Source organism: Meleagris gallopavo, chromosome 20, assembly GCF_905368555.1.
Source record: "Meleagris gallopavo chromosome 20, MGAL_WU_HG_1.1, whole genome shotgun sequence".
Taxonomy (NCBI): domain Eukaryota; kingdom Metazoa; phylum Chordata; class Aves; order Galliformes; family Phasianidae; genus Meleagris; species Meleagris gallopavo.
Window position 1 is genome coordinate 5,567,411 of NC_139423.1, and position 25,643 is coordinate 5,593,053.

General features: G+C 56.3%; 2 protein-coding genes across 10 annotated transcripts in view; both read left to right on the top strand.

The window, feature by feature from the left end:
- Nucleotides 1–7: 7 nt before the first annotated feature.
- CHMP6 (charged multivesicular body protein 6) lies at nucleotides 8–5,951 on the top strand. Its single transcript, XM_085239791.1, has 8 exons — nucleotides 8–164; nucleotides 265–374; nucleotides 908–995; nucleotides 1,549–1,635; nucleotides 1,750–1,815; nucleotides 2,090–2,170; nucleotides 2,867–2,921; nucleotides 3,641–5,951. The coding sequence occupies exons 1-8, from the start codon at nucleotides 102–104 to the stop codon at nucleotides 3,691–3,693; spliced, it is 603 nt and encodes a 200-aa protein (XP_085095917.1). The 5' UTR covers nucleotides 8–101; the 3' UTR covers nucleotides 3,694–5,951.
- A 4,725-nt stretch (nucleotides 5,952–10,676) lies between these two features.
- Nucleotides 10,677–25,643, top strand: part of BAIAP2 (BAR/IMD domain containing adaptor protein 2) — a 32,535-nt gene continuing 17,568 nt past the window's right edge. For 4 of the 9 annotated variants that reach the window (XM_085239820.1, XM_085239816.1, XM_085239823.1 and 1 more), the window contains exons 1-5: nucleotides 17,708–17,873; nucleotides 18,050–18,136; nucleotides 24,112–24,173; nucleotides 24,493–24,564; nucleotides 24,718–24,855. In XM_085239820.1, coding sequence (XP_085095946.1) covers nucleotides 17,723–17,873; nucleotides 18,050–18,136; nucleotides 24,112–24,173; nucleotides 24,493–24,564; nucleotides 24,718–24,855 — 510 coding nt within the window. In that variant the 5' untranslated portion in view covers nucleotides 17,708–17,722. Of the gene's footprint in view, nucleotides 10,839–16,505; nucleotides 16,582–17,707; nucleotides 17,874–18,049; nucleotides 18,137–24,111; nucleotides 24,174–24,492; nucleotides 24,565–24,717; nucleotides 24,856–25,643 lie in introns of those variants that run through there. The other 5 variants (XM_085239817.1, XM_085239821.1, XM_085239824.1 and 2 more) reach the window with 3 other exon arrangements.

Here is a 25,643-nt window from a genome sequence, read left to right on the forward strand (position 1 = left end):
CCTCCGCGCTGTGCCGGTTCGGGCCCTACGCGGCCGCCGTCGCGGGGCGGGGCGGGGCGGCCGGGGCCGCCCGGGGCCGGGGCAGGAGCGGCGGAGGGGCGATGGGGAACTTGTTCGGACGGAAGCGGCGCAGCCGCGTCACGGAGCAGGACAAGGCCGTGCTGGTGAGCGCGGGGCCGGGGCCGGGGCCGCAGAGGCACCGCGGTGGGGGCTGCCGCCGCCCAAAGCCGGCCCGGCCCTGAGCCCGACCCCATCTCTCCTCAGCAATTGAAGCAGCAGCGGGATAAACTGCGGCAGTACCAGAAACGGATCAGCCTGGGCCTGGAGCGGGAGAGGGAGCTCGCCCGGCAGCTGCTGAAGGATGGCAAGAAGGAGTAAGGGGCGGCGGGGCCGGGCGGCTGCGGGCGGGACGGAACGGAGCTGCGCCGGGTCTGACGGGGCCGAGCGGAGGGGAGGGGAGAGAAGGGGAGGGGAGGAGACAGAACAGAACAGAACAGACCCCCCTGTCCTGCTCCCCCCTCTGCTGATGCAGCCCAAGGACCGCTGGCCTTTGTGCCCCCAGCACACACAGCTGCCCCACATCCCGCATCTCACCATCACAACCCCCCCTCCTTCACAGCACTGCTCTCAGTCCGTTCTCCTCCCAGTCATTTTGCTCCCCCCACCCCCTCAGCTGCAGCATCCCGCACTTGGCTGTGCTAAACTCATTTGGTTCATGTGGGCAAAACTTTCAAGCCAGTCTGGGACCCTCTGGCTGCTCTCCCTTCCTTCCATTGTATCAAATGCAGAACTCAGCTTTGCGTCGTCCACAGACTGCTGAGAGTACACTTGGTCCCTTCATCTGCCTCATTGATAACAATATTGAGCACTGGCCCTTCTGTGCTGATCTCCTGCTCTTTCCCTTCAGAAAAGCTCTGCTCTTGTTGAAGAAGAAGCGTTACCAGGAGCAGCTGCTGGATAAGACAGACAACCAGATCAGTAACCTGGAGCGGATGGTGAGCGAGCACCTGGTACTTCATATGTGGGGCAGAACCAAGAGGGGCTGCTTTGGGGTGTGCAGGACTGCACCCCAGCTGCCAGATCCCAGCAGGGCTGTGATCCTCCCCAAAGCATCTGAAACTGTCGTGGTGCTGTGACACCTCTATAAAGAACCAAGTGGGAGTGTGTTATGAGTCTGCACTGCAGGCTGCGTGTGAAAGGCGTGTCTGTAAGTTAATAGAACCTTAGTCGCAGTGTGGGCAGCTGTAGTAGAAACTTCGTCCGTCTTGTCTCGGTTCCTTGGTGTAGAAATGGATGTGTTTGCTCTGGCATGGCCTGGGGAGCTACGGCCTAAGCTTAGATTTGAGAAGCAGACAAAAGCCCACTGGATCTGGTTTTGCAGCTCCATGTGTCAAAGGAAGAGTTTTTGTATACGTTGTACTGCTGATACAATTTAAGCCTCTGTTGGGGCTCTTGACTGTCTTCACCTTTCAGTTTCTCTGGGAATCTTGGGAGTCTGTGTCAGGTCTGTGACAGCTGTGACACTTCCCTCTGTCCCTCCTGTTTCAGGTCCAGGATATCGAGTTCACCCAGATCGAAATGAAGGTCATTGAGGGCCTGAAAATAGGCAACGAGTGTCTGAACAAAATGCACCAGGTATGTGTGGCCAGGTTGGCCGAGCGCAGTGTTGCCTTGAACTCAACAGGATCAGTTGTTCCTGTTTCTCATGTTCCATGTTCTCATACATGGATTTTTGGCTCTTCTCCTCAGGTTATGTCAATAGAAGAAGTGGAAAGAATAATAGGTGAAACCCAGGATGCTATGGAGTACCAGAGGGTACGTATGGTGTGTGTGAGTAGCTGTGAGCAGAGGCAGCCTGCCACACGGTTTCTCTGGGGCAGTGTGTGCCCAGCCTCGTTTAAGAGGCAGTCAGACTGGAACTTGAACTCTCTCTTGATTGCCTGCAGAAAAATTAGGTTTGTTGGTTTTCTGAGTACTCCTTCATGCTATGCATCCATTGGTTTGGTGCATTGGTGTGTCCTGCTGTAAGCCACAGAGCTGCTGCTGTGCACTGTTCTGACTGGAATGTGCCTTTTCCTCTCTTGTGTAGCAAATAGATGAGATACTGGCTGGGAGCCTGACTGAGGAAGATGAAGATGCCATTCTAGAGGAATTAAACATTATCACTCAGGTAGGACTAACTTGATGTAATTACTTTCAGTGCATGTTTTCGGGAAGCTGTTGGCAAAGGAGGAATAATCTTATTACCATTTGTGTTAGCTTATTCTGCCACAGATCTCAGTTACACCTGTTTGTGCCTAATTCCTGAGTCATGAGAGATCAAGCTAATTGGTTCACTCACAGCGATCACTTGAAAATGGGATGATTTAAGGGCTGTACTGTATTTGCTACAATCAGCTGATTTCTGTTATTACTGGGTAGCTGTTCTGCTTTTCTAAATGAAGATCTTGAAAGCCCTGGATCATGCTCAGATGAACAGGAATCAGTGTATATTACCACTCTCTGTGATGCCTTTGGCTCCCCCAAACACTGCCCTGGTTTGGCTTCACTGCAGAAACATGCAGCCAGTGGAAGGTGAGGTGCAGAAGATCTGCACCTAACGTTTATTTGAGGAGATTTGTAGCTAGTAGAGAGTCCTGTCAATGTAAATGCAAATTTATTAAGCCCTGCTCTCATTTACTGAGCAGTGCTCAAACCCATGAGCCTTCCTGCAAGTCTGGGGGCAGGTGTCAGTTTCTGCATGAAGTCCCTTCTGTCACTTGTGTTCCCAAACAATCTTTGCACGTAACTGTGGTGCAAAGGTCTGTGATCACCATGTGGAGCACTGCAGGCTCAGAGCCACCTGTGCTCTTTATTGTTCTTGCAGGAACAGTTGGAGCTTCCAGACGTTCCTTCTGAGCCACTCCCGGAGGAGCCCCCAGGTATGCTGTCTGCTCTGTGTGCTCTGCAGCTTTGGCTTCACATACATCTTCTCTGCTCTGTGCAATGCTTTGAGACCTCCTATTTGCTGTAAATGTCCCAGCAAACATGAAGGGGCGTAGGCTGTGTGGTGAAAGCTGGCACAGCCTTCCCTCCGTGGCTCTGACAAACCCTGTATTGCTGAGCCTTTACCTTAAGAAGACCCAGTGCCCCTGCATGGTGTCTGTGTGGGAGAAATCTGGGACAGGGAGGACAGGGCTTCTTTGGTTCCAGCACTTGTTTACTAAACACGGATCAAATGTCATCTCTGTGTTGACAGCAGGATGGCCAAACAAAATGCAAGCTGCCCTTGCAGCAGGCAGCCGATGGACCCCATTTAGACTCATGTTGTCAGAACGTGGGGAAGGGGGCAATGCTGCTCTGCCCCCACTCTCCAAGAAATGGCTTGATGTTCTGGGGGTGTTGGGCAGGTGGCCAGCTGGAATGGTGTCAGGTGCACTCAGAAAGCGTTGTAATTCTTGAAGTGCTGCGGGAAAGCGAGGCATACTGGATAGATAAAATCATTTGTAATGCATGTTTACGAGTTCAGTGGCTTTCTAGGCACCGTGCAGGCATTTGTTGCTCTGCTGGGAAGTGGAACACGAGTCCTGGTCCATCTGCAGCAGGTGGCTCTGCACGTTACTTCTGTTCTCACTGTAACAAGTTTCTTTTTCCTCCGCAGAAGCAACACCCATCAAGAACAGGCCAAAACCAGAGCTGGTGGCAGCATCTTAACTCCCGTTTCTGGGGATCCCCCCATAACTTTCACCCAGGACAGTTTGCCATCCCAGCATGTGCTGGGAACAAGCAATGCCTCGGCAGCATCCCAGCTGTGCTGGGCAGCTTGTGGAGCAGGATTCCCTGTGCAGGGTGGGGAACCTCAGCCGATCGATTATTGCTCTTGTATCAAGATTATTTTCTAGTGCTTTCTTTTTTTGTAACTTAAATTCTCAACTCACTCAGCTGCGCTGTCTTGGGATTAAATAACAACTCTAAAACTTCCAAAGCCAAACACTTCTCTCTAGGTTTGATTTCAGCTGTAAATCTGCCTTTGCTCTGTCCAGTCCCCAGCCAGCCCTCTCCTTGGGGTGCTTCTGTCTGATGTGGCTGCCCCAGACCTGCTGTGAGCCCTTCTCTGTCTGCGCTGCTCTCAGCCCCTCTGCTTTTCCTCCCCTGATTCTGGATGCAGGCAGCTGCTCTGTGCTGTGTGCAGGCTGGGTACGGTTCTGCCAGCTGTGCATAAAGCCGTGCAGCCAGGGTGTTCCTTTGGGCAGGGCACAGTGTTTGCTTGCCTTTGCCTGCAGCAGCACTCATGGAGAGGGGAAAACCTCCGGTGTGAGGTGAGGAGCTGGGCCGTCCCTGGGCATGAGTCAGAGGCGGTCATTAAGGATTCCCACTCGGCTGCTCTGCCTCTCCTGATCCGCAGCACTGAGTGCAGAGCTGGACCTGCAGAAATCTGCTGAGCCTCTGAAAACTGCAGCAAGGAGCCTGCCTGCGTTGGGAGCCACAGGTCAGCCTGTGCGGCTCTGCTCCATCAGTCTGCATTCGCCTTTGCGGTGCTCGGGCAGGCTGAGATAAATCTGCTTCCAGCTGTCAGCTCCCATTTGTTCCATATTTCCTGGCAGAGCAGCGGAAAAAAAGAGGTTGGGCTGGGATGGGTGAGTTCTGCAGTGATGTGAAGTGTGCAGCTCCTCGAGTCAGCACACAGAGGGATGCTGGCATGGCCAAGGTGCTGCCTGGGCAGCCAGGGCGTGCAGGTGGAGCTGTGCATGGAAACCAGCAGAGCTGCCAGCTTGCAGGTGCTCATAGGAAGCCACGGATCTGTATTTATCACACTCCTGAAGCCACAACCCTTAACCCCTGTTTCTGAGACAGAGCAGAAGGACCCAGAGGGCCCTCTGAGACTTTTAGTGACCGCTTTTGGGGTTACGCGACCTGGTGCTAGACAATAGGGAGCAATCCCAGAGGCTGTGCTGGTGAGTCAGCAGCGACTGCGTTTTGTATTTTCAGAGTCATGCTTTCTGTTCCACCTTCGTGCGTGACGTCCCACAGCCCGGTGTGGGCATTACGTCCTGCTGCCAGGGCAGGATGTGGGGCGTGAGTGGCAGAGGCAGCCTGCGCTCTGCAGCCGCCCTATTTTCGGTTCCTCAGCTCTCTCTGTTAATTAATGTTGCATAACGAAGCCGCTGGCTGGCAGGCAGCAGAGCCGGGTTTACAAAGCGGCGTGACTTTTGCAAACAAACGGCTTTCTGAATTGAAAGGACAGGTTTTAATGTGATCATTGTGCCTATGCCAAGCGCCAGTGGGTGCTGGGAGCCACCCTGCAGCTGCATGGCACAGGGCTGTCTCCTGGGTTACGCTCTGTGATGGTTTTGCTTTCTGCAAGGCTGTTCCTCCCCTCTGTTACATCCTGGGTGATTGCACTGCTCACTTTTTCCACCAGAGAGAGCCTTGTCTTCGCACTGCTGTCACTAGCACTGTTGTTGTTCCTTCAGTCTCCTTTACTCCGTTGCTAGCCTGGTGTCTGCGCGTTTAGTTTGACCCTATTTAATTTGTAACTCATAGGAGTGGATGCTGGGCTCTCCCAATACGGTCCTTAAGGGACCTCTCCTGGGGCACGGCTCTTGCTGCCAGCACTCTGTTCTGCAAGGTGGGCACACGTTGCTCCCCCCCCCCCCCCAGGTCCTGGCAGCAGGGGAGCCCCCAGCAGACCCTCCCCGAGGCCGCAGAGATGCTGGGCTGAGTGCTGAGCCCATGCCCTGTGTGCTGCTCGGGTCAGGGCTGCGGTGCAGGGGGGGTTAATGCGGCTCCCAGCTTTGGAAAAGGCCGTGCTCTGACCTCCCCACAGGAAAGTTGCAAGCAGATTGCCAGCAGCTTCCTCTCCTAATCCCTGTACCAAACAGATTGTACCGTGTCTCCTTGGGAGGAAGCGCCAGGAGTGGTGTGTGACCTCTGTGGTGTGCTGTAACAATAAACAGTTTCTAATGGTTTCACCGATTCCTCTTCCAGCCTCGTGTTTTCACAGTAAATGTTTTCGATGGGTTGGAGTTGCCTTCTCCTTCTCCTTCTTACCCCTGTGCTCCTGGGAGGGACCTGGGCAGGGGGTCTGAGAGGCGGCAGGAAAGGAGCAACGCTGCGTGTTGGGCATCCAGGAGCACCGTGCTGCCAGGTAACAGCAGTACCAGAGCCCTGCCATGGTGGTGAGTGAGGTGGAGCCGTGTCTGGGAGAGAAACTGCATGTTGTGCTGTTGCTGCAGCGGTAGCACTCCTCCAGCATGCACCGTGCGCAGGGCCTGTTGCTGGCATCACGTCCTCGCTCAGTCTGCAAGGCACAGTCAGTGCCTGGTCCTGTCCTGGTGATGCTGGACGTGGGGGTGCTGACGCTGCCATGCCCTGCGTTGTGCAAGCAGCGTCGCCTTCAAACGGACTCAAAATCCCCATTGCCCACAAAGCTGCCCACAAAGCAGCAGAGCATCAGCTTCACACATAAACTGAGGCTCAGCTTCCTTTCCCTGCAGCGCAGCCGCTGATGCTCTGGAAGCAGCCTGGGAGTTATTTGGGGCTGAGCCCCTCCTGGTGCAGCCGAGCTGTGTGCATCCACAGAGCCGCAGCAGTTTCTATGCCAACGCGGCTGCAGTGCTGTGCTGGGGTTGGTGCTGCACCCCCTCGTTCAAACAGTTCCTGAAGCGTGCGTGGAGATGAGGGTGAGGGGCGCAGCCCGGTGGCTGCAGAGCTGCAGTGTTCCTCTGGCCGCTCGGTGGTGAAAGCACCCGAAGATAGTTCAACTGCGGGGAAAAAAAGCCCAACGGAATCCGTGCCGTTCCCTCATTGGAGCAGCAGTGGGAACAAAGCGGGTTTGTGATGGGGCCGTGTGAGAATGTGACCTCTGCAGCTCCCGGAGCTGCCTGTGAGCTCCGTGCGGAGATGGGGCCGGGTGCTGCTCCTGGGGGGCACGCAGCCTCGGGTCACCACTCCTTCCACCCCAACACTGCCCCACAAAGTGAGGAATGAGGTTCCTCGGGTGGTGCACACCCTGTGCCTTTGTGTGCCATCAGCGGAGCCGCTCCTTGTCCCCAGCCGTGGGGCGGAGGCCTGAGGTTGCACCAGGTCCCAGGGAGCGAGTGGAGGCTGATCCCGGGGCTGTGCCCGTGCACAGGGCTGCTGGCACTGAGGGGCTGTGCAGGTGGGAAAGCAGCCCCCCGGCCTGGTGAGCCCCAGCCCGCGCTCCGGCAACGTGATGCCAAATCCCATCGTGCCCGTTGTGCAAATCGCATGAACTATGCCTGTTATTCAGAAGTATCCCCAGAGATCTCCTTAGCGCGCTGTAATGCAGCATTACTCATGGATCCGGGAGTTGAGGCCAACCCGGAGCCAGCGGGGCCGTGCCTGCCCAGTGGCGTGGTGGGGCCAAGCAGTGGAGGCCCAGCCCTGCACCCTCTGCAGCCCCTACTCCAAAGGGCTGGAGCTGCAATGGGGCATCACCGCATCCCCAGGCCTTGGCCAGCTGACCTTTTGGGGCTGCCCCCTGCTTCCCTGCTGTTACCATCGGCTGCTTGACCCCAGCTCGACCTCGCCCGGCCCAGTTCCCCCTGCAGACCCTGCCCTGCAATGCTGACCTACTTTGGGGGTTGGAGGAGCGCTGCTCAGCCGAGTGCTGCACAGGGGCCCCAAAGTGCTGTCACTGCCAGTTTGGGCTCTGCGCTGGATTTCAGTGCCACAGCTTCCACCTAATAAAATAAGAGCCGGAATTGTTCATCCTTTGCTAATCCTCAATAAATGGCTTTACTTGATTTGCTGTTTGTGCTTTGGGGGATTTAGCAGGCTGAGAGTTGCTGACACACACAGGGAATCTCCAGTTTTTGGTCGCAACTTGAAGTCCTGACTCTACAAAACCAAAGGCAAAAACTTCCCTGTACCTCGAAGCACTGCACGGTACAGCACTGGGGGCAGTGGTGAAGGACCGAGAGCGTGGGATGGATGCAATTAACCGTGGGGCATTGCAGGTCATGAGGCATCCCTGCAGCAGCTGGGTGCTCCATGGCACAGCTCGGGACTCCATGGCACAGTTCAGCACTTCATGGCTCAGCTCGGGGTTCCCTGGCACAGCTTGGGGCTCCATGGCACTGCCTGAGGTTCCATGGCACAGCTCAGGGCTGGGCACACAGCTGGGAAATGCACATCGATCAGAGCTGCCCAAGCCATCAGCCAAAGCAGCAGAGCAGGACGAGCTGGCAGGGAGAGCAGCTCCTGAGGTTGTGCTGGAACCCATTAGGCCGATTTCCCAAAGCGCCACATCAGATGTCAGAAAAATCATCTTAAAATGGCTTGAGAAACAAATAACTCCTGGCACAGCACGGAGAGGGTTCGCAGCAGAGTACATGCAGTGTTTTCAGGACACTGATGGAGAAGACATCTGCATGAGAGCGAAGGCACAGAGATTTCCTGGTGATCTCGTTGGCACTTGCAGGGACACTCCTGCCCTGTGCCACACCGCTTGGATTGGGGTGGTATCCCCAAGGAACCCCTCCATCCTGCACTTTCCAATGGGGCACAGCCATGGGGAGACATGGGGCTGAGCAGAGAGACCACTGTCCCCGTCCCCAGTGGCCAAGAGGAGCCCTCTGTCTTCACCCATCACTACGGTGGTTCTATGCTCGCCCTGAGCACTGGGGTACGTGACCCGGCTGGGAGCACTGGTGTGACGCCATGCTGATAATTAAGAAGGAACCTAATGAAACTTCTAAAATAGCACCATTTCCTCCACACACCTGCAGCCGAACTGGGTGGATTACATAAGGTGGTGTTGCCACAGCAACTTCGCTCCACCCGGGGCTGGAGGTGGACGGTGCTGCGTGCGTGGATGCGCCGTCAGCCAAGGAGGGGGTTTGTGGGGGGGATGGTCCTGAGTCTTACTGCTGCCGGGGTCCCATGTGGCCACTCCCTCGTGTTGGGTTCCATGTTGAGCGAGCACTGGGGTGCGAGGTGCAGGCAGGGGTTCTGCTGCTGGCCCTGGGGTGCGGTGGGCGCAGCGCAGAGAGCTGCCATGGGAATAGAGGGAATCCATCTCTTAACGTGAGAATAAGGAACCCCGGAGGCTTCGAGCTTTGGGAGCAGGGGTGTGAGGGAGGGAGGCTGTCAGTATTCAGATTTCCTGGGGATAGAGATAAAGAGAAGCAGGAGATGGGAAGAAAGCGGAGCCGGGTGGAGGCTGGAAGCAGCGCGAGATTCTCTGCGGGTCGTCCCAAAAGGCCTCTTCCATGATGAGAAATTACAAATCCTTTTATCTTCTCCAGCAGAACAGCTTGCTTGAATTGCTGGGCTGTCACACTGGAATTAGATGCAAGAACCCCCCACCTCCGTGACGTGGCGAAGAACTTACATAACACAACTAAAAATAAGGCGATGGAGATGCGCGTCGAGCACTCTGCTCCTGGCTGCTCTCTCCAAAGCACTTTGCTGGCAGTGGGAGCAGCCTTTGGCCTGGTACTGGTCCTGGTCCCGAGGCAGGAGCACCGTGCAGCACCAGGCAGGTCCCTGCTGGATGTCCCACACACCCAGTTGTATCCAGGGGGTCCCTGCTCCCCTCCTGCCCTCCAACCTCAGTGGGAAGGAGTTAACCCACTGGTGTAGGAAATTGCACGTGTGGTGTGAATTCATCCCTGACCTCTGGTGTGGGAAGCAGGGATGCAATCAGGATAGAGCTGGGATGGAGCTGGGACAGATTCAGGTGCGCCCAGGCTGAGCTGTGCCCCTGCTCCCCATCAGGTGGATGTGGAGAGGTGCAGGGGAGGCAGTGGGACAGGAGCAGAGCTATGGGGACGAGGTGTTGATTGACCATCTGGGGCTGCTCCTGCCACAGGCCTTTGGATTGGGGGGAGGAAATGGCTGAGAATAGCGCACCTGCCTGCTAACTGCTGCACTGCTTCCTGGGGCTGAGGGCATGAGAAAAAGGGGGGAGGTTCATCCTGGGGGGCAGGTGAGGACACCCACAGCAGTTTGTGCCATAGTATCTCTGGACATGGGAGCACCTCAATGCTGTGGTCACAGGGACAGGGACAGGGATAGGATAAGGACAGGGCCATGACATGCAGAGATGGTCCCACTCTTTCTTGGATGGTTTCTGCTGCCCTTCCCCATCTGACACCAACACCGTGCAGCCCTCTGTCACCCCTTACTGCCCAGCACCATGTGGGCAGAAGCACAGGGCACAGCATGGGGTGCAAGGAATGTGTGCAGGGCAGCTACAATTATGGGGCACAGCACGGGGCACCACAAGGTTTGTAGGACGTAGTGTGAGACATGGAGGGGATAAGGAAGAGTATCGGGGTATAGGAAGAGGTATTGCAGGCTGTAGGATAAGGCACAGCAGGGGCTATAGATAGATTGTGAGGGGTATGGGATGGGGCGTGGGATGGGGTATGAGATGGGGGTGGGTACGGGATCAGAAAGGGTTGTGGGGTGGGAATGTGATGAGGGATGGGAATGAAGTATGGGATTGGAATGGGGTACAGGGTATGGGATGGGAACGGGGCATGGAATAGGAATGAGGTACGGAATGGGAGATGGGACGGGACGGGACGGGACGGGATGGAGCGGAGCTGAGCGGTACGCGGAGAACGGGTCGGGGCACGATGGGGCACGACGAGGCGTTCCCAGGAGCGGCCCCTCCCCGCGGGCGGGCCGTGGCGGTGCGGGGCGGGAGGGAGCTGATAAAAACGGCGGTACCGCTCCGCTGCGCCGCTTTCCGCGCCCGCCGGCAGCCTCGATCCGCGCCGCCCCGCACCGCCCCGCAGCCCCCGCCGCCGCCCATGGTGCTGCCCGGCCCGCCCGGCATGGCCCGCTCCGAGGAGGTGCACCGCCTCACCGAGAATGTCTACAAGGTAAGTCCGCAACAGGTGCGGGGCCGCGCGGCGCGTCTCCCGCTTCCCCCCCTTCACCCCTCTTCCATCTGCTTTGATTTCTTTATTTCTCTCTCTTTTCCTCTTCTCTTCCCCTCCTCCGCCGGGCGCGGGGGCAGCGCGGTGTTGGGGCGAGAGGCGGAGGAGGAGGAGGAGGAGGAGGAGGATGTGGATGTGGATGTGCCGCCGCCGGGGGGGCCGCACCGCCTCCGCTCCCCGCCCGCCGCCTCCACCCGCAGCCGCACGGAGCTCGCGGAGCCCCCGGGACGGGCGCGGTGCCGGACCCCCCCGGCTCTGCGTGGGGATGGGTGCGGGGCAGCACCCCCTCCTCCCGCTTGCCCCGTCCCCGGGTCACTTCGGGCCGCCGTTCCCTTTCTCTCGATATCTGAGAGCGGTGAGCTCCCCGGACTCTGGTTCTCACGGTTTGCTTTTTGGTTTTTAAATCGGGTGGGGAATATGCGCTGTTCCGCGTCGTTTGGTTTGCTCGATGCGGTGGTCGTGGCCGGGAGGACCTCTCCAGCCCGGCTCGTCGCTCGAGATGCCGTCCCTTCCACCTGCACGGCTCTCACACCTTCGATCTCTTGGGCTGGAGCCCATCTGAGTGTTCTGTGTTAAAAGAAAATGGTTAGAAAAAGGATCTAGTGCCTGGAATATCGGGATGGGGAAGTTCAGAAGGCTCCTGCGGGCACAGGGAATGCCAGGCCCTGCGGGATGCAAAGCAGCTCTGCGGATGGAGCCTTCTGGTTGTCTGAGTTGGGTCCCTGTGCCACCCCAAGGCCACCCTCTAAATCCTCCTCCATCTCTGACTTGCAAAGTGCAGACCTACAGCGTCGCGCTGATTCTGTCCCTGTGCTGCGCTCTTGGTGCGGTCAGTCCTGGAGCAGTTTTGGTGGTGACTCAGGTGTCGTCCCAGGGGTGTTGTCCTTTCGAGGCAGTTTGCAGAGCTCTCTGTGTTCTGGGTGCCATCCCTGTGCCATGTGCTCGTTGGCAGCTTCGAGTGATTTGGTGTCAGCCTTGGCCAGAGGGCAGTGCTGGGGAGTTCTGTCCCAAAACAGCTGTGGTTGAACCATGTTTGCTCTTTGGAAAACCAATGGGGGATGTTGGCTGTGCTCTCCTTCTGCCTCCAACCACAGCCTTTGTCACTCCTGCATTGAGAGCACTGCACGGAGCCCTGGGACCGCAGTGAGGGGTGTTACTGCTTGCAGAGCTGAGCGGGGCGCAGTGCCCATGGTGCAGGGCTGCTCCAGCTGCAGGCTCATAAGAAACCAACATGACGGCTTTGCTGTCAGCGAAGGCTCAGAGTTGTGTGTGTTGCAGTGGGTGCAGCGTGGAGATGAGAACTTGGAGCTGGGGGCAGATGCTGTGGTGTTACCCACATCCCGTTTTGTTGCCCTGGCTGAGGGAGGAAAACAGCATTTCCTGAAGCCAAGGAGATGCTTTCCTTGGTTCCTGCAGGTGCTGCATGGGTTGCATGTAGGAGCTGCATGTCTGTGTTCCATGGAGGACTCCTGTAACTCCATGTTAGGGCAAGGCAGTGTGAGCACCCAGAGCTCTGGGAACAGACTAGAGGAGTCCAAAACTGGCCCTGATGCTTCACAGCTCCAATGCCCAGCTGTTGTCCAATGCCTCATCTGGCCCGCACAGCCCCAGAGCACACCATGGGCACAGTGGGGCTGTGCTGCCTGCCCTATCCCTTCCCAGTGCCCTGAGCAGCCCTGCTGGCCCAGCACCCAGCACAGCTGTTCTGCCTGGGGAGCCCACTGTAATTACTTCCCAGTACCAGCGCTCCCCCTCGGAGTGACTGCACTAATGAGCTGGTGGAGGAGCTGTCAGCCGCCCCCTCGCTGCTTTGCCACTACAGGCAGCTGCCTACACATGTGGAGTAATTACAGAGCGAGACGGAGGATGCTGGCACCTTCCACCGACGTAATCCCACCTTCCCCAAGCACTGATTCACTTCTGTGCACCTTGGTGGGGCAGTGCAGCTGCCCCTGGGCCGGGGGACAGCGGTGCCTCTTCCCCCTAGAGACGAACCTCTCATTTCTGATGGATGAGATGACTGCTGGAAGCCAAACTCCATTTCATTTAAAGCTCTTTCTTCACGTGGAAGATTGTTTTGCAGTGGTGCACAGTTCGCTCTGGGTTTGGAGAAAGGTTTCTTAGCAGTGCCCTGAACTCAAACCCTTGTTGTTGTGTACAAACACAGGTGTGATTTCTGGCAGTCATTTACTCCCCTTCAGATGTAATAAATGCTACTCCCAGCACAACAGCTGTGTTATCTCCGAGTCCGGAGGGAAAGGGAAAGCTCCTTGCTCAAGTGAATCAAGAGGGAAATGGTGGCTGGCTCGGTGTGCTGGCAGCAGAGGCAGAACACATTGCAACACCAAATGAAAGGGTTGGCCTTTGGGGTCGCCTGTGCCACCCCAGTTTCTGTGCACTGTGCTCTGTGGGTGCTCTGTGCCTTGGTGCTGGCTGTGCTCGGGGCTGAGCATGGTGCTAGCTATGCACTGCCCTGCTGTGGGTGTGCAGAGTGCTTTGTGGGATGCTGTGTGCCTCAGGACTGCTGCAGTTTGCAGGTTAGTGTGTGCAATGCAGAAGGAAGCCCATGGCCTGTCCTGGTACCCCAAAGTGTTCCTGCACTGCTCTTGGGTCAGTGGTGCCTTTGCCTTTGGTGGCTCCTGGTGCTGTGCTCGCAGCGTGGTTTCACAATGCTGCTGCTTGTATTGCAGGGTGGAAGGCAGTGTGCTGCAGACCTCCCACAGGTCTCATCATCTGGGTGAGGTGGGCCCATGGGTTACTGCTGGTGGCTCCTGGGGAGGTGCTGGCAGTGCGTGCCATGAGCCAGCAGCTGTTCTGTGCCCTGTGGTCCTTCAGCCTTGTACCCACGCCCCAGCCCCGAAACTTGTGTGTCCTCATCCTCTGCTGCCTTGAGTAGAAATGAGGTGGTTTTGGAAGGGTCCCTGTTCTTCCTCTGCGTCCCTTGCTTGTGAGTGTGGTGTCTGGTACAGCTGATGCTAAATGCTGCCTGGGCCAGCTGCTCCTGTTGGAGATGCTCCTGGAGCAGGGTGTTTGCAGCTGAGATCTGCTGGTGCAGGGCAGGACGTGCTGAGATGGAGGCAGCGCCAGGGTTTGTTTGGGCATTAAATATTAACACAGAAATAATGGAAGGCGTTCCTGAGGCAGGGCTTGACCCATTTAGAAACAAAACTTCCTTGTGGCTGAGCTGTGGCATGGCAGTGCCATCGCTGTGTGGCCGTGTTGCAGTGCTCAGCGCTGTCACAGCACCCATCCCATGGGGATGTCACCCAGGTGGCTCTGCAGGGCTGTGCAGAGTGGTGGAGCAATGCTGGGAGAGCAGAGGTTGGTGGTTTTTCTAGCATAGAAGTAGAGCCCAACACTTGTGCTGGATATGTGGGACATCACTGCTGTCCTGGCAGCCTGGGGGCCATGCTCAGCTCCTTCTGGCGTTCAGCTGTAGGGTTTGCCTTTGGGCTGGAGGAGGATGGACTTTTTGGAGCGTGGTTGTAAAGACCCTGGGGAGGTGTTGTGAAGGTTTGCTTCCCATGCAGGAGAAACGTGATACGAGGTGAGCCAGCTCTGCTCCCAGCTCGTTCCTGGGGAGTGCTCAGACATCTAATTGTGGGCTGATGATTATGGCGTTGGAGCGGGAGGTGAGCTCTTCGTGGAGCACGCTCGGAGTGGAGAGGCCATGAGCTCGCTTCCTATGCACTCCTTTCCCCCCACCCACAGGACTGTGGCCTGGAGACCTCGTGCTTCGCATTAGTTTCTTTTCTGGCAGCTGAACAAAGCCGTGCCAATCCCAGAGAGCTGAGCAGCATTACCCAGGAGGTCAATGCCGCCGAACAAAGCAGAGCCCTTCCAACCTTTCGCTGCCAGGTTTTGTTGTCTGTGTTTTTCTAAACTCTTGCCCAGGCAGCGGGTTTGTGGGTGCTGCTGATGGAACAGAATTGGAGAGAAGGCAAGATGTGCTTCCATCACTGGGGTTTTGCTGCGCCCTGTGCCCGGGCTCCCCAGGCACTGAGTGTGATCCCTGGTGTGGGCTCAGTGTTTATCTGCAGTGTTTGCTTCTCCATAGTAGCTGGGAGCTTTCCAGCATCTTTCACTGGGGAGATGAAGGTGTGTTAGCTCTGGAGCTGGCTTCTCTTCCCACCACGGGAGTGAAAATACGGCTTAGAAACCTCTATTTTTATCTCTGTAGTGAAGATCCCTTTTTAATTCCCTTCTCCTGTGGGGCTATTTGTGTTGGAGTCTCCAGGCAGTGTCTTAAAAACGTTCACTTTCAGCAAACTTCCTCTCCGGGTTCCATGAGTTTTACTTGGCTGCCAAGGAGCCTCCTCCCCCCATGGAGCAGCAGAGCCTTTCTGCGATGCTTCTGCTCTTGGTTTGCTGCTGCCAAACAGCTGTGCCGTACCCCACGGTGCTGCTGTACCTCTCAGCTGCCTCAGGTTTGGGGGAAGGAGCAGCAGGGATATGTCAGTGTGAAGTGGGAAGGGCAGAGCAACCCTCCCCAGTGCCAATTAACCCCCATGCAATCTTCTCCCACAATTACAGAGAACACCTCACTGCACGGCTTGCTGCTGCAGGTCCTTTTCTCCTTCCAAGCTGAGCATGTTCTCGGTGCTCCTCCGGTCTCAATTAGCCCTGCAGCTCTCATTAGCTGGGTGCTCACTGTGCTGTCTCTGGGCTGGAGCATCCCAAGGCGGGATGGAACCCAGCTGTCATGAGCTCAGCTATGCACAGCCTGCCCTGCACCCACAGAAGGAAATGAAACCATCGCAGCCCGCAAAGGGCGTGCAGCAGAGCTGGGGCTGAGGATGCCTGGGGCGGAAAATGAGCTCTGTGTGTTTGGCCAGCTTTGGGTGAGGTGACAGATGCTTAATCAGCTTATTGGACAGAAGTGTCTGTCTGTCTCCCTCCCAGTGTGGGATGCTGCCAGCAGTGGAGTGGGGGCTGAGCCCCTTCCCCATGGAGCTGGGGGTGGCTGTCCACATCCCCTGCTTTGGGTGCAGGTTGCTCTGGGGTGCAGTGGGCACGGAGCTGCCGTTCCCTCCCCGGCTCAGCTGAGGTTGGTGTCTGGTTTTAGAGATGCTATCAGTGCTGGGGATTGAGCAGCTTTGGCAACTCCTGACAAACACACAAAGAGCCGTTCTTGGGCACGGTCCGATTAGTCCTCCTCTCCCCTTGTTTGGAAATAAGGACCTCGGGGAGGAGGAGAGGCTGTGCTGCTGCTCCGACACTGGTGGCTGCATTGCTGGGGACACGGGTGCAGTTCCCCGTGTGCAGCTCCAGCATGACACTGGTTGCAGGCCATGGTGGGACTGGATGATGCTCAGTGCAGCAGCATGGGCTGTTCCTGGCTGTGTCCAATCATTTCTGCCATGCTTGGCTTAGCGTGCTGCTCTCACCCTTAGAACTGCCCAAAAGGAGCAGAACCTTTGCCCTTTGCCCGGTGGGAGTGCTGCCATTGAGCAGCATGGGTTGAAATGTGGCCACATCAGTGCATAACCACCATCCCCCTTGTGATACTGGAGGTGGGGGTGGGTCCCTCACCCCATTCCTGCCCTTAAAGACACAGTGAGCTGCCCTGCTGCCACCTCTGCTAACACCCTCTGTCCTCCTTTCTTCCAGACAATCATGGAGCAGTTCAACCCCAGCCTCAGGAACTTCATTTCTATGGGGAAGACCTATGAAAAAGCCTTAGCAAGTAAGTGATGCTGTGCTGCTGGCACATCGCTGGAGGACTGTGAGCGCATGTGGGGCTGCACGGTGCTCTTAAATCATTAAAATTAAGTTAAAGCTCTATTTAAAAGTCTTGTTTACATGTTCAAGTTGCAGAGGAAAATAAATCCCCCCTCCACGCACAATTGTTGGCGGCAGCTCCTTGCTGAGCCTATCGGGTCCCACTGGGGGCTGTTAGAGGAGCATGGAATTAATTGGGTGAACCGTGGATTGATGGAAAGCAAAACCAAACAGTTGTGACGTGGTGACTGTGCTGCCCAGGTCCTGTCCAGCCCTGTTCTGTCACAGCTTCACGCAGAGGACATTTGCTTCGCCTCTGCTCGCTTCAGACGCTGCGCTGCACGTCGCCTGGATTTTATTTTTTTAATTGGATTGCTGGAGATGCCTTTAAGGGCGGAGGCTGTCATGATCTTAAGTCGGTAGGAAAAAAAAGATTTCAGTCTCGTAGACTTAAATGGTGGTGTTTGAAGTGCGACCTCTGGGAAGGATCTGCACATTCCTGCTCTGTGCATTCCTGCTCTGCGTGTGCCTGGAGCACTCCTTATCTCCCCCAGGCCAGGCAGGGCTTCTGCATGCCTGTGAGGGGTCCACATCCCTCCCCACTGCTTCCCAGAGGGCATTAATGGTGTGGGAGGTGCCCATGGCACAGGGTGAGGACCTGGGGTGCTCGGAGACCCTCATGTGCAGCAGCATTGAGGATGAGAGTTGATGTCCTCCATGTACCAGGGGGTCAGGTTGGGTTTTAGGAACAATTTCTTCTCCAAAGTAGCTCTCAGTGGCACAGGCTGCCCAGGGAGTGGGGGAGTACCATCCCAGGAAGTGTTCCAGAGATGTAGCACTTGAGGACTTCCATTTTTCTCACACCTCTGCTCCAAGACCTTCCTGCAAGCTTGACAGCTGTCTTCAGTCATTGTTTGTTTGGGATCCCAGAGCTGGTGGGACACCCGAAGGCAGAGCCTCGCTCAGTGGATGCACTCTGGAAGAGGCTTCATTGCTGAGCAGTGGTGCTGAGCTGTACAGCGTGTTCCGTGATTAGAGGAAACCCCCTGCTTATCTGATTAAAGCCAGCGTGGAGCTGGAATGTCAACAAACAGCACTGAGCTATAATGAAAGTCTGTGATATTCAATTATTCTGCAGCGCTTTTGCTGAGCTCCGGTGGTTACGCTGGAATGAAAACCACCGAGGTCCTGCACGTACCTTGCTTTCCCCTCCTGAGCAGCTCTGTAATCTTGCTGCTCCAGCTTTCTTCTTTCCCGGTGTGTTCCTTGCTCCTCTTGCTTGTTTGTTGTCTCGTCCCTCCCTGTGGGGCTGAGCTCTTTGAAGTCAGAGCTGTTTTTCTTTTAGCGTCTAGCGCCTGTTTGGTGCTGCAGGAGTTTTAATAGCTGCCAGCCAAGTCTAAAACCTGCTTCTTTTTTTTTTTTTATGCTTTTAGGTATGACATATGCAGCAAAAGGATACTTCGATGCTCTGGTGAAGATGGGGGAGTTGGCCAGTGAGAGCCAAGGATCCAAGGAGCTGGGTAAGTCACCGATTCGTGGCTCAATGGAGACCCAGCCCAGAGCAGAGATGAGACCAAATCTGTGCTGTTGCTGGGGATGAGGAGCTGGGCATGGAGCTGACCCTGCCTGATGTGAATAGCCCGTGTGCCTCTCTATTTGCTGCTAATGTAGCTTTTAAAAGAAAAGAGAAATCCTGCCAATCTCAGGTTGAGGATTTGAGGATGTTGTCAGCACGTGGTGTTTGCCAAGAGGAAGTGTTTGCTCAGAGCTGCTCTCAGGGTACTTTTCTTGCTTTAGAAATGAGGAAGGCATCGCTGCCCTGGGAGCTGGGGCAGTGCTGCTGGGTTGCAGCCCTTGGCACGATGTGGGATGTGCAAGGCCCAGTGCAAGTCAGTGCCCTGCCTGTGTCCCGCTGTGATGCTGTTGTTTGGGCTCAGGTCAGAGCTGCATCATGAGTCCTGATGTTCTGCACCTGCATTCCTTCTTCCAGTTACTCTTAAGAGAGCTGCTTTCCCCGTGCTCATGCTTCCCCTCCCTGCATGAGCTCTGTGCTCTCAGCTCACTCTGCAGTCACACTGGAAGTGGAAATGTGGGGGAAGGACTCTGGGCTGTGCGGGTGGGAGCAGGGCCACAAACCCTCTGCTCATAGGAGGGTTGTGCAGGGCTGTTCCCTGCATGCAGCACTGGGGTTTGGCATGGGGCAGCTCCTGTTGGCCCTGCAGCAACTCTCAGCCATCCTGCTGTGCTGATCTTTGCTGATGTTTATGGTGGCAGCTGCTCCACAAGGAAGAAAGTGGAGATAACATTTGTGGAGTTGATAACAGGACACCACCCTGTCCCGATGGGCTGCAAAATGCCTCAGATGGGGCTGTGCTGCCTGCAGCAGTAGAAGTACTGCTCTTCCTGGGCACACCTTGAGCTAATCAGTGAGGGCTGATAGTGCTGGAAAGGAGCTGGGTCTGGGTTGTGTCACACGGCTGCAGCCGGTGGGGGTGCTGCTGGGGCTGCAGCCTCTGGCCTCCAAGGACAAGGATCTGAGACTTATTCCTCTTTTCTCTCTTGTGCTTATTTTTTGGTGCTGTTTCTGAGCCAAGTCATCAATCGAACATAAAAACAGTGCAGATCCTGTGACTAAAAATGGTGAAAAAGCCCAACTATGTCCCAAATCCACACCGTCTCCGCACCCAGTTCCATGCTTCAATAGCACGTGCAGCTCAGAGGAGCTTAGCTCCTAATCTGGGTGCTGGGAAACCACTCGGTGATCCCTGTCTGTAGACGTGTTGGGTGTCTGGTGCAGGGTCCTGCTGCACGGTGCTGGCTGTATTTGCACATTCCTTGGGCTGCAGCGATGCTGCACACTCACCTTGCTGCAAGCATTCAGCCTCTGCCCACCAGATTGCTGCCCCCAGCTTAGCTCTGCGCTCCCCGCCTGCTTAGTGCTTCACATAGCTCACAAATTCTCCACCAGATTTTAGCAGCAGCGCTGAGACAGGATAATCTGGTGCAGCAACGGGAAACCCAGCAGTAATGAAGCACCTGAGCTGTAATCGGCTCTGTGCTGGGTGCAGGCGTCGGGTGGGGTGGGCACAGCCCTGCCAGCCCCACCACTGAGGTTTGGGGTGTTCAGAGTCTGATTTTCCTGTTTGCACCCAAAGCTGTGGTGCAGGTTGAAGCTCCCAGCGTGCCGTGCCTCACTCTGCTCTGGATTTTGCATCTCGAGGAGCTGAGCCTGGTGTGTGGTCAGGGCCAGGCTGTTCTTGGCATTGCCATCAGCTGGGTTGCTGGGATGGATGTGACCCGCTTGTCTGGTTCTGGTCCCGTCCAGCTCTGGGACTTGGAGGGTTAGACCCAAGCCTGCAGTTCCTCTTGGGTGTGCACAGCTTGGCTGAGAGGTGGTTTTTGGGAGGGTGAGAAGATGGAGTGAGTTAATGCTGTGCCTGATCAGGCAAGATTTGCTCTGGGCTCAATCTGAGATCTTTCCAGGAGCCGGGTACTGCTCCAAATCAGCTTCTGTGGATGGTACTGGGTTGTGCTGGGGGCTGAATGCACCTGCAGAAAGCACCTCCAGGGCCAGGACTGTTTTGGGGCTGGTTTTCACTGAGGTCCCCTCAGCTGGTGCCCAAGGCAGCTTGGTGTCAATGGGGCACAGCTGCAAAGGAGCTTTATGTGGCTTTCAAAACGTGTGTTGGTGTCAGGCCACCTTCTTCTGGGTGTCCCATGCCTGAGGAGGGACTCAGAGCTCAGGGCAGAGCCCAGCTCTGTCCCAAAGGCCCGAGCACTTTTGGGACACAGTGCTGCGGTCCCACCTGACTCCTGGTGGCCTTGGCGTGGTTGGGAGGCTTCGTGCTGCACTGAATCCTCAGGGGAGATGTATTAATCCACTAATTGGATTTGCAGCCGTTTTGGGTAGGAGTTTCCTGCAGCAGCAGAGATGCAGATAGAGATCCTGCAAATGCCAGAGGTCATCGTGCCAGCAGAGGTCCTGTTGGTGGGCACTGTACCCCCATGCTGCACACAGCTGGAAACCTGTGCTCAGCCAGGCAGGCTGGGGAAGCAGTGGCTTTTTTTTTTTTTTTTTCTCTTTGTCTCAAAAAAAAAAAAAAGTGGAAAGCTTTGCCAAGCTGGGCTGGAACTGAGGCTGGGAACTGAACTGATGATTGTAATGCTGATGAGCTGCTGATATAACATCAACAAATCCTGCATGATCCTTTCGGCTGTGATAAATAAATGGAACCTTTTTGAAGAGGAAATGCAGAGCTGATTGTTTCCCTGTACCCGTGTTCTTTCCCCCTCCCCCACCCCCCCAGTGCTTGCGTGAATCTCCCTCCATGTTGCTTTGCAGTTTCATGTCAGAGCTGATAGGAAGTTGGATCCAGGACCCTTTGTGTCTGAATGAGGGCTCGGCCATGAAGTGCTTTTCTCAGGGCCTCGAGGGCTCGTTTGGGATTGTGCCACGTGAGCTTGAATCCCGATCTGTCGGTTTCAGGGAGGAAATAGGATTGCAGAAGTCCCCAGCAGCACGTTTCTGTCCTAAATGTGGCTGAGCCAAACACTGAGCAGTGCCATCTGATCGCAGCCAGGGCTGTGCATCGCAGGGCAGGGCAGGACGCAGTGCATGGGGAGCAGATGGGACTTCACCCTCTGCACAAATTGGTGCTTTTCCCCCCAGAAAATAACTGTCGGAGCTTTCCTGTCCACTGCACAGCTCAGGAGGCAGCTGCCCAAACAACCTGCCTTTTGCTGCCTGCTGCTTTCTCTCGTTAATGAGCTAATGCTGCTCCTTGCCTGCTTGGTTGCTTTGCTTCTCAATCCTGTTGCTTCTCCTGTACCCCTCCACAAAGCAGAGGGTGAAGCTGGGTGCAGTGGGGAAGAGCAGCGGAGCTTGGCACTGTGCTCTTTGGCTTTGAGCTCCGCATGCTTGGTGCCGGTGTGGAGCGGGGCCGTGTGCTTTGTGGAGCAAGGAAGCGATGCCCAGCACCGGTGCTCCTATGCAGCTTTGCATTATTTGATATTTCATTAAAAATGGCCCTTCTCTAGCTCGAGGGCTCAGCGCCGCGGGCTCAGGAGCAGCCGGTTCCTGCAGCTCTGCCTTCTGCCGGGCAGCTGGCTCTGCGCGTGGTGCCCAATTGCAATCTCAGTGATGTGGAACAACCTGTTTCGCCGTTGCTCGCTGGGTGTGGTTGGGGAAGGGCCCACAATGGTCCCTATAGTTCTCCCAGCACGATACTGTGAGTCACGCCGACGCAAATAGCAGCTCCCAGCCTGTGTGTGCCTCCCTGCAGAGCAGGCACGGCCCTGGCACTGCCCTCCTGCCCACCCCGTGGCTCTTTGTTTCTGACCTCAGCTTTCACGCTTTGCTTTGCTTTCTTGGCTTAGTGCATGTGTGTTTTGGCACAGGGCAAAGATGGTGCTCGCCCTCTATCTAATTCCCAGTGTGACCCACACTGTTTGCAGCAGGGATCACTGAGCGTGTTGGTTCCAAGCAGTGCCAGCAGCGTGGGAGGGAGCTGGGAAGAGCCCCCCGTGAGCACCGTGCACCGCCCCATGCTGCTGATCCTACCATCAGCCGGGGCGTGCAATATTTTGGCTTCACAAGGGCTGTGATGTCTCTGAGTCACATTTTAACTTCTCCCCTTGCTGCCGAGCTGTGTCAGTCCGGGTTTCAGGGTGAGATGTTAATGCCTAACGAGGTCTGCAGCCTTTTCACAGTATGGAGCGTGAGGCTGTCGGGGTGTTGGAGGTGTGTGACATTATAGCTGCAATTCGGAGACTTCAGCTTCAATCCACCACCCTGTGCTGGCTCCCAGCTCTGGAGGCTGCTATGGGAAACCCAGAGTGAATTTCTTAGGGCTCCCAGTGCGGGAGGAACCTCAGAGGAAACTGGTGTGACCTGGTGTTGGGCGGGCAGCCTGCAGCCTTCCTGTGCTCTGTGCTCCCCACGCAGACATTCCAGGGCTGCTCCTCAGTGTCCCTGCAGTGTCACGCTCAGCACTGTGCTGGAGGAGCTGTGCGGGCTCAGGGTGCTCCCTCCCACCCAGTCCCCAAGCTGGAAAAGCAGCAGCACTGACCCCATTGGAGCGCATGCGCGCAGGGCAGTGTGAGACATGCAGTGCAGGGGATGGTTTTCTGCCCTGCCCGGTTTGATGTGGAACGGCATCCAGCCGGGGCTGAAACTCCCCGCATTCAGCTGTGATAACAGCCAGAGGGGATGGTGGAGGAGAAAGTATCAGCAGAGATGGCTATCGGTGTCCTGGGAGGTGCTCCTCCACCTCGCTGCTGCTGGGAGCTGGGTGGGGAGCGCAGGGGTAGAGCTGCACCGTGCTGATCTGGGGCTGTGTGTATTATTTCTGAGCATCTCATCCCTTCCCTGCGTGTGTTCCATGCACAGCAGTGCTGGCAGAGCCCTGGCCTGGCTGCTTCTGCTGCTGGGTTTGGTCTGATGGGAAGGGGAGGGAGCACAGTGTGAGCTTTGGAAATATAGGGAAGCCACCTCTGTGCCAATATACTCTTGGAGAAAAAGGAATCTCAGCCGAGCTACAGCATTACGTCACTTTTCTTGCCCTCCTGGTAGTGGGAATTTGTGCATTTCCTATGATTGAGCAGTCGCAGCCCAACCGGAGAGCAATTTCCTGCAGTCCTGTCGGGGTAACCTTTGGCCCAGGCCTTCCCATTCATGCGTGGAGCTTTTCAGTGCCGATGTGTGGAACTACTACGGCTGCTGCACCTCGGCACTGCGGGCTGCTCAGCTTTGCTTTGCTCAGCATCTTGCAGAGCAGCCATAAAAGTTAACGGCATGGCTCCAGCTGCGGAGAGCTGGAGTGGTGTGGGAGCAGAGCTGCTGGTCACCTTACTTTTTGCACTGCTGCTCTGCTCCCTGCCCTGTGCCACCCTGTGCCTGTCCCAGCGCCCTCGGCCCTTTGAGATTTTTCTCCCTTTCAAAGCACAGGGGCTGGCATCTGCCCAGAACAAAGGGTCAGATTTTAATGTTTGCAGAGTTTTGAGACATGCTGTGCGGGTGCAAAGTACGAATTGCTTCAGCCGTGAGCTAAAGCACGTTGGACCAGAGTGTTCCTAATTGCTCGCTATTGGAGCGCAGCCCATGTGGATGGTCCCATGGGGATGGGAGCAGGGTGACCTGGTGTGGGCTGGGGCTGATGGTGCCGTGGGTCTGAGGCTGGCACAGCTTCTGCAGAGCGGCTCTGTGGGGCTGCCTGGCTCCGTCTATGGCGGGGCTTTGGGGCAGGATGTGGCTCTTCCTGTCTGGGGAAAGCGGAGTGGGAACAAGACTTGAAGGTCTTGTATTGGAAAAGAAGAATTGAAGGAAGAGTGGAAGCAGAGCTGGGATCCCTCTGCTGGGACAGCCCTTCCCCTGCAGCATGGCTGCCCCGTTCCATGGTGTGCTCACAGCCACCAAAGCTGAACGGATCCCTCCCTGCTGTCTGAGTGCCCCCGGCTCCATGCCTGAAGCCCCCCTCCTCTCGCCTTCTCTTTCCAGGAGACGTGCTCTTCCAGATGGCTGAAGTCCACAGGCAGATCCAGAACCAGTTGGAGGAAATGGTGAGCTCATGTTGGTGCTGTGGTGCTCAGCCTGGGCAGAAAGAGCCCCTCTGAGCCCCCAGATCAGATCTCCGGAGTTGGTGAGGGCTCAGCCAGGGCACCCAGCCCCTCACAAGCTGGGGTGTTGTGACTAGGTCCGTCTCTGAGCACCTGTCCATCCCGTGCTGCTGGCAGCATCCCCTTCACCTGCTCAGCCCCAGCCCCACTGCCCTCCTGGTGTCAGCTCTGTGCAGCCCTGGTTCCCACCACAGGGATTCTGGGCAGTGATCAATGATGCTCTGGGGGCAGATGTCAGAACCTGTTTGCTCTCTTCTTGCAGCTGAAGTCCTTCCACAACGAGCTGCTGACACAGCTGGAGCAGAAGGTGGAGCTGGACTCACGCTACCTGAGCGTAAGTGTCCCAATTCAGCCCCTGGCCACGTCCCTGGGCCATCAGATGTGTCACCATTTGGAATGTGATCTCCCAACCCCTGTTTGCTCCCAGGGCTGGGGGTTCCGCATCACCCCCCTTGGGCTGCTCTGAGCTTCCCCCTCTCACCCCCAGGCTGCACTGAAGAAATACCAAACAGAGCAAAGGAACAAGGGCGACTCGCTCGACAAGTGCCAGGCTGAGCTGAAGAAGCTGCGGAAGAAGAGCCAAGGAAGCAAAAACCCCCAGAAGTACTCAGACAAGGAGCTGCAGGTAGGAGCAGGGCGGGGGGAGGGCAGCACCCCTGTGCCCATCACCCTCCCAGCTGTGTGCTGGGGCTGTAGGAGCAGCCAGGGAGGCACTGGGATGACGTGGGGATGTGGCCATGCCCAAGCTGAGCTTGTGCTGGTGCCGTGCAGGAGGTGTGCTGGTGACTAACCCTGCTAGATCCACCACAGCTGGTGGTTTGTTGGGTTATTGGGTTTTTTTTTTTTTCCCCCTCCTCCTTAATGAATGAACCCAAAAAGATCATTAGTTTCTGTTGTGCCAGATCCATCTCCCTCTGGATGGTGTTTTGCTTAAATATTTTCAGTGCCTTCTGACGGGCGGCCCTTCCCCCAGCCCGCCCGGTGGCGAGCGCGTGCGGGAGGAGGCTGGCAAGTGAATCATGGCTGCGTGACTGCGGCGTGGGCTGCTCTGTGCTGATGGGGCCGTGCCTGTGCTGCTCAGGGCTGGGGGCTCAGAGCCCTTTGCACAGCTTTGGCTGCTGGCAGGCTGGAGAGCGGGGCTGCTGAGCATCCGTGGATGCATCCCATGGCATGGTGAGGGGCTGCGGTGCAGTGTTGTGATGCACCCCTGGCACAAATCTGTCTGAGGGATTTGATTTGGGTTAGTCTTGGAGCTGTCTCAGCATGGCAGGCTTTAACAAGAGGTTGGTGCATCTCTCTGCAGAGCTGCTCTGGCTGCAAGTGCTGCAGCACAGCGTTGTCCTCGCTGGGGAAAAGAGGAAGTTTAACCCCAAAGCTGGAAATTGCGTGCTGCTGTGTCTAAGAGAATAGATG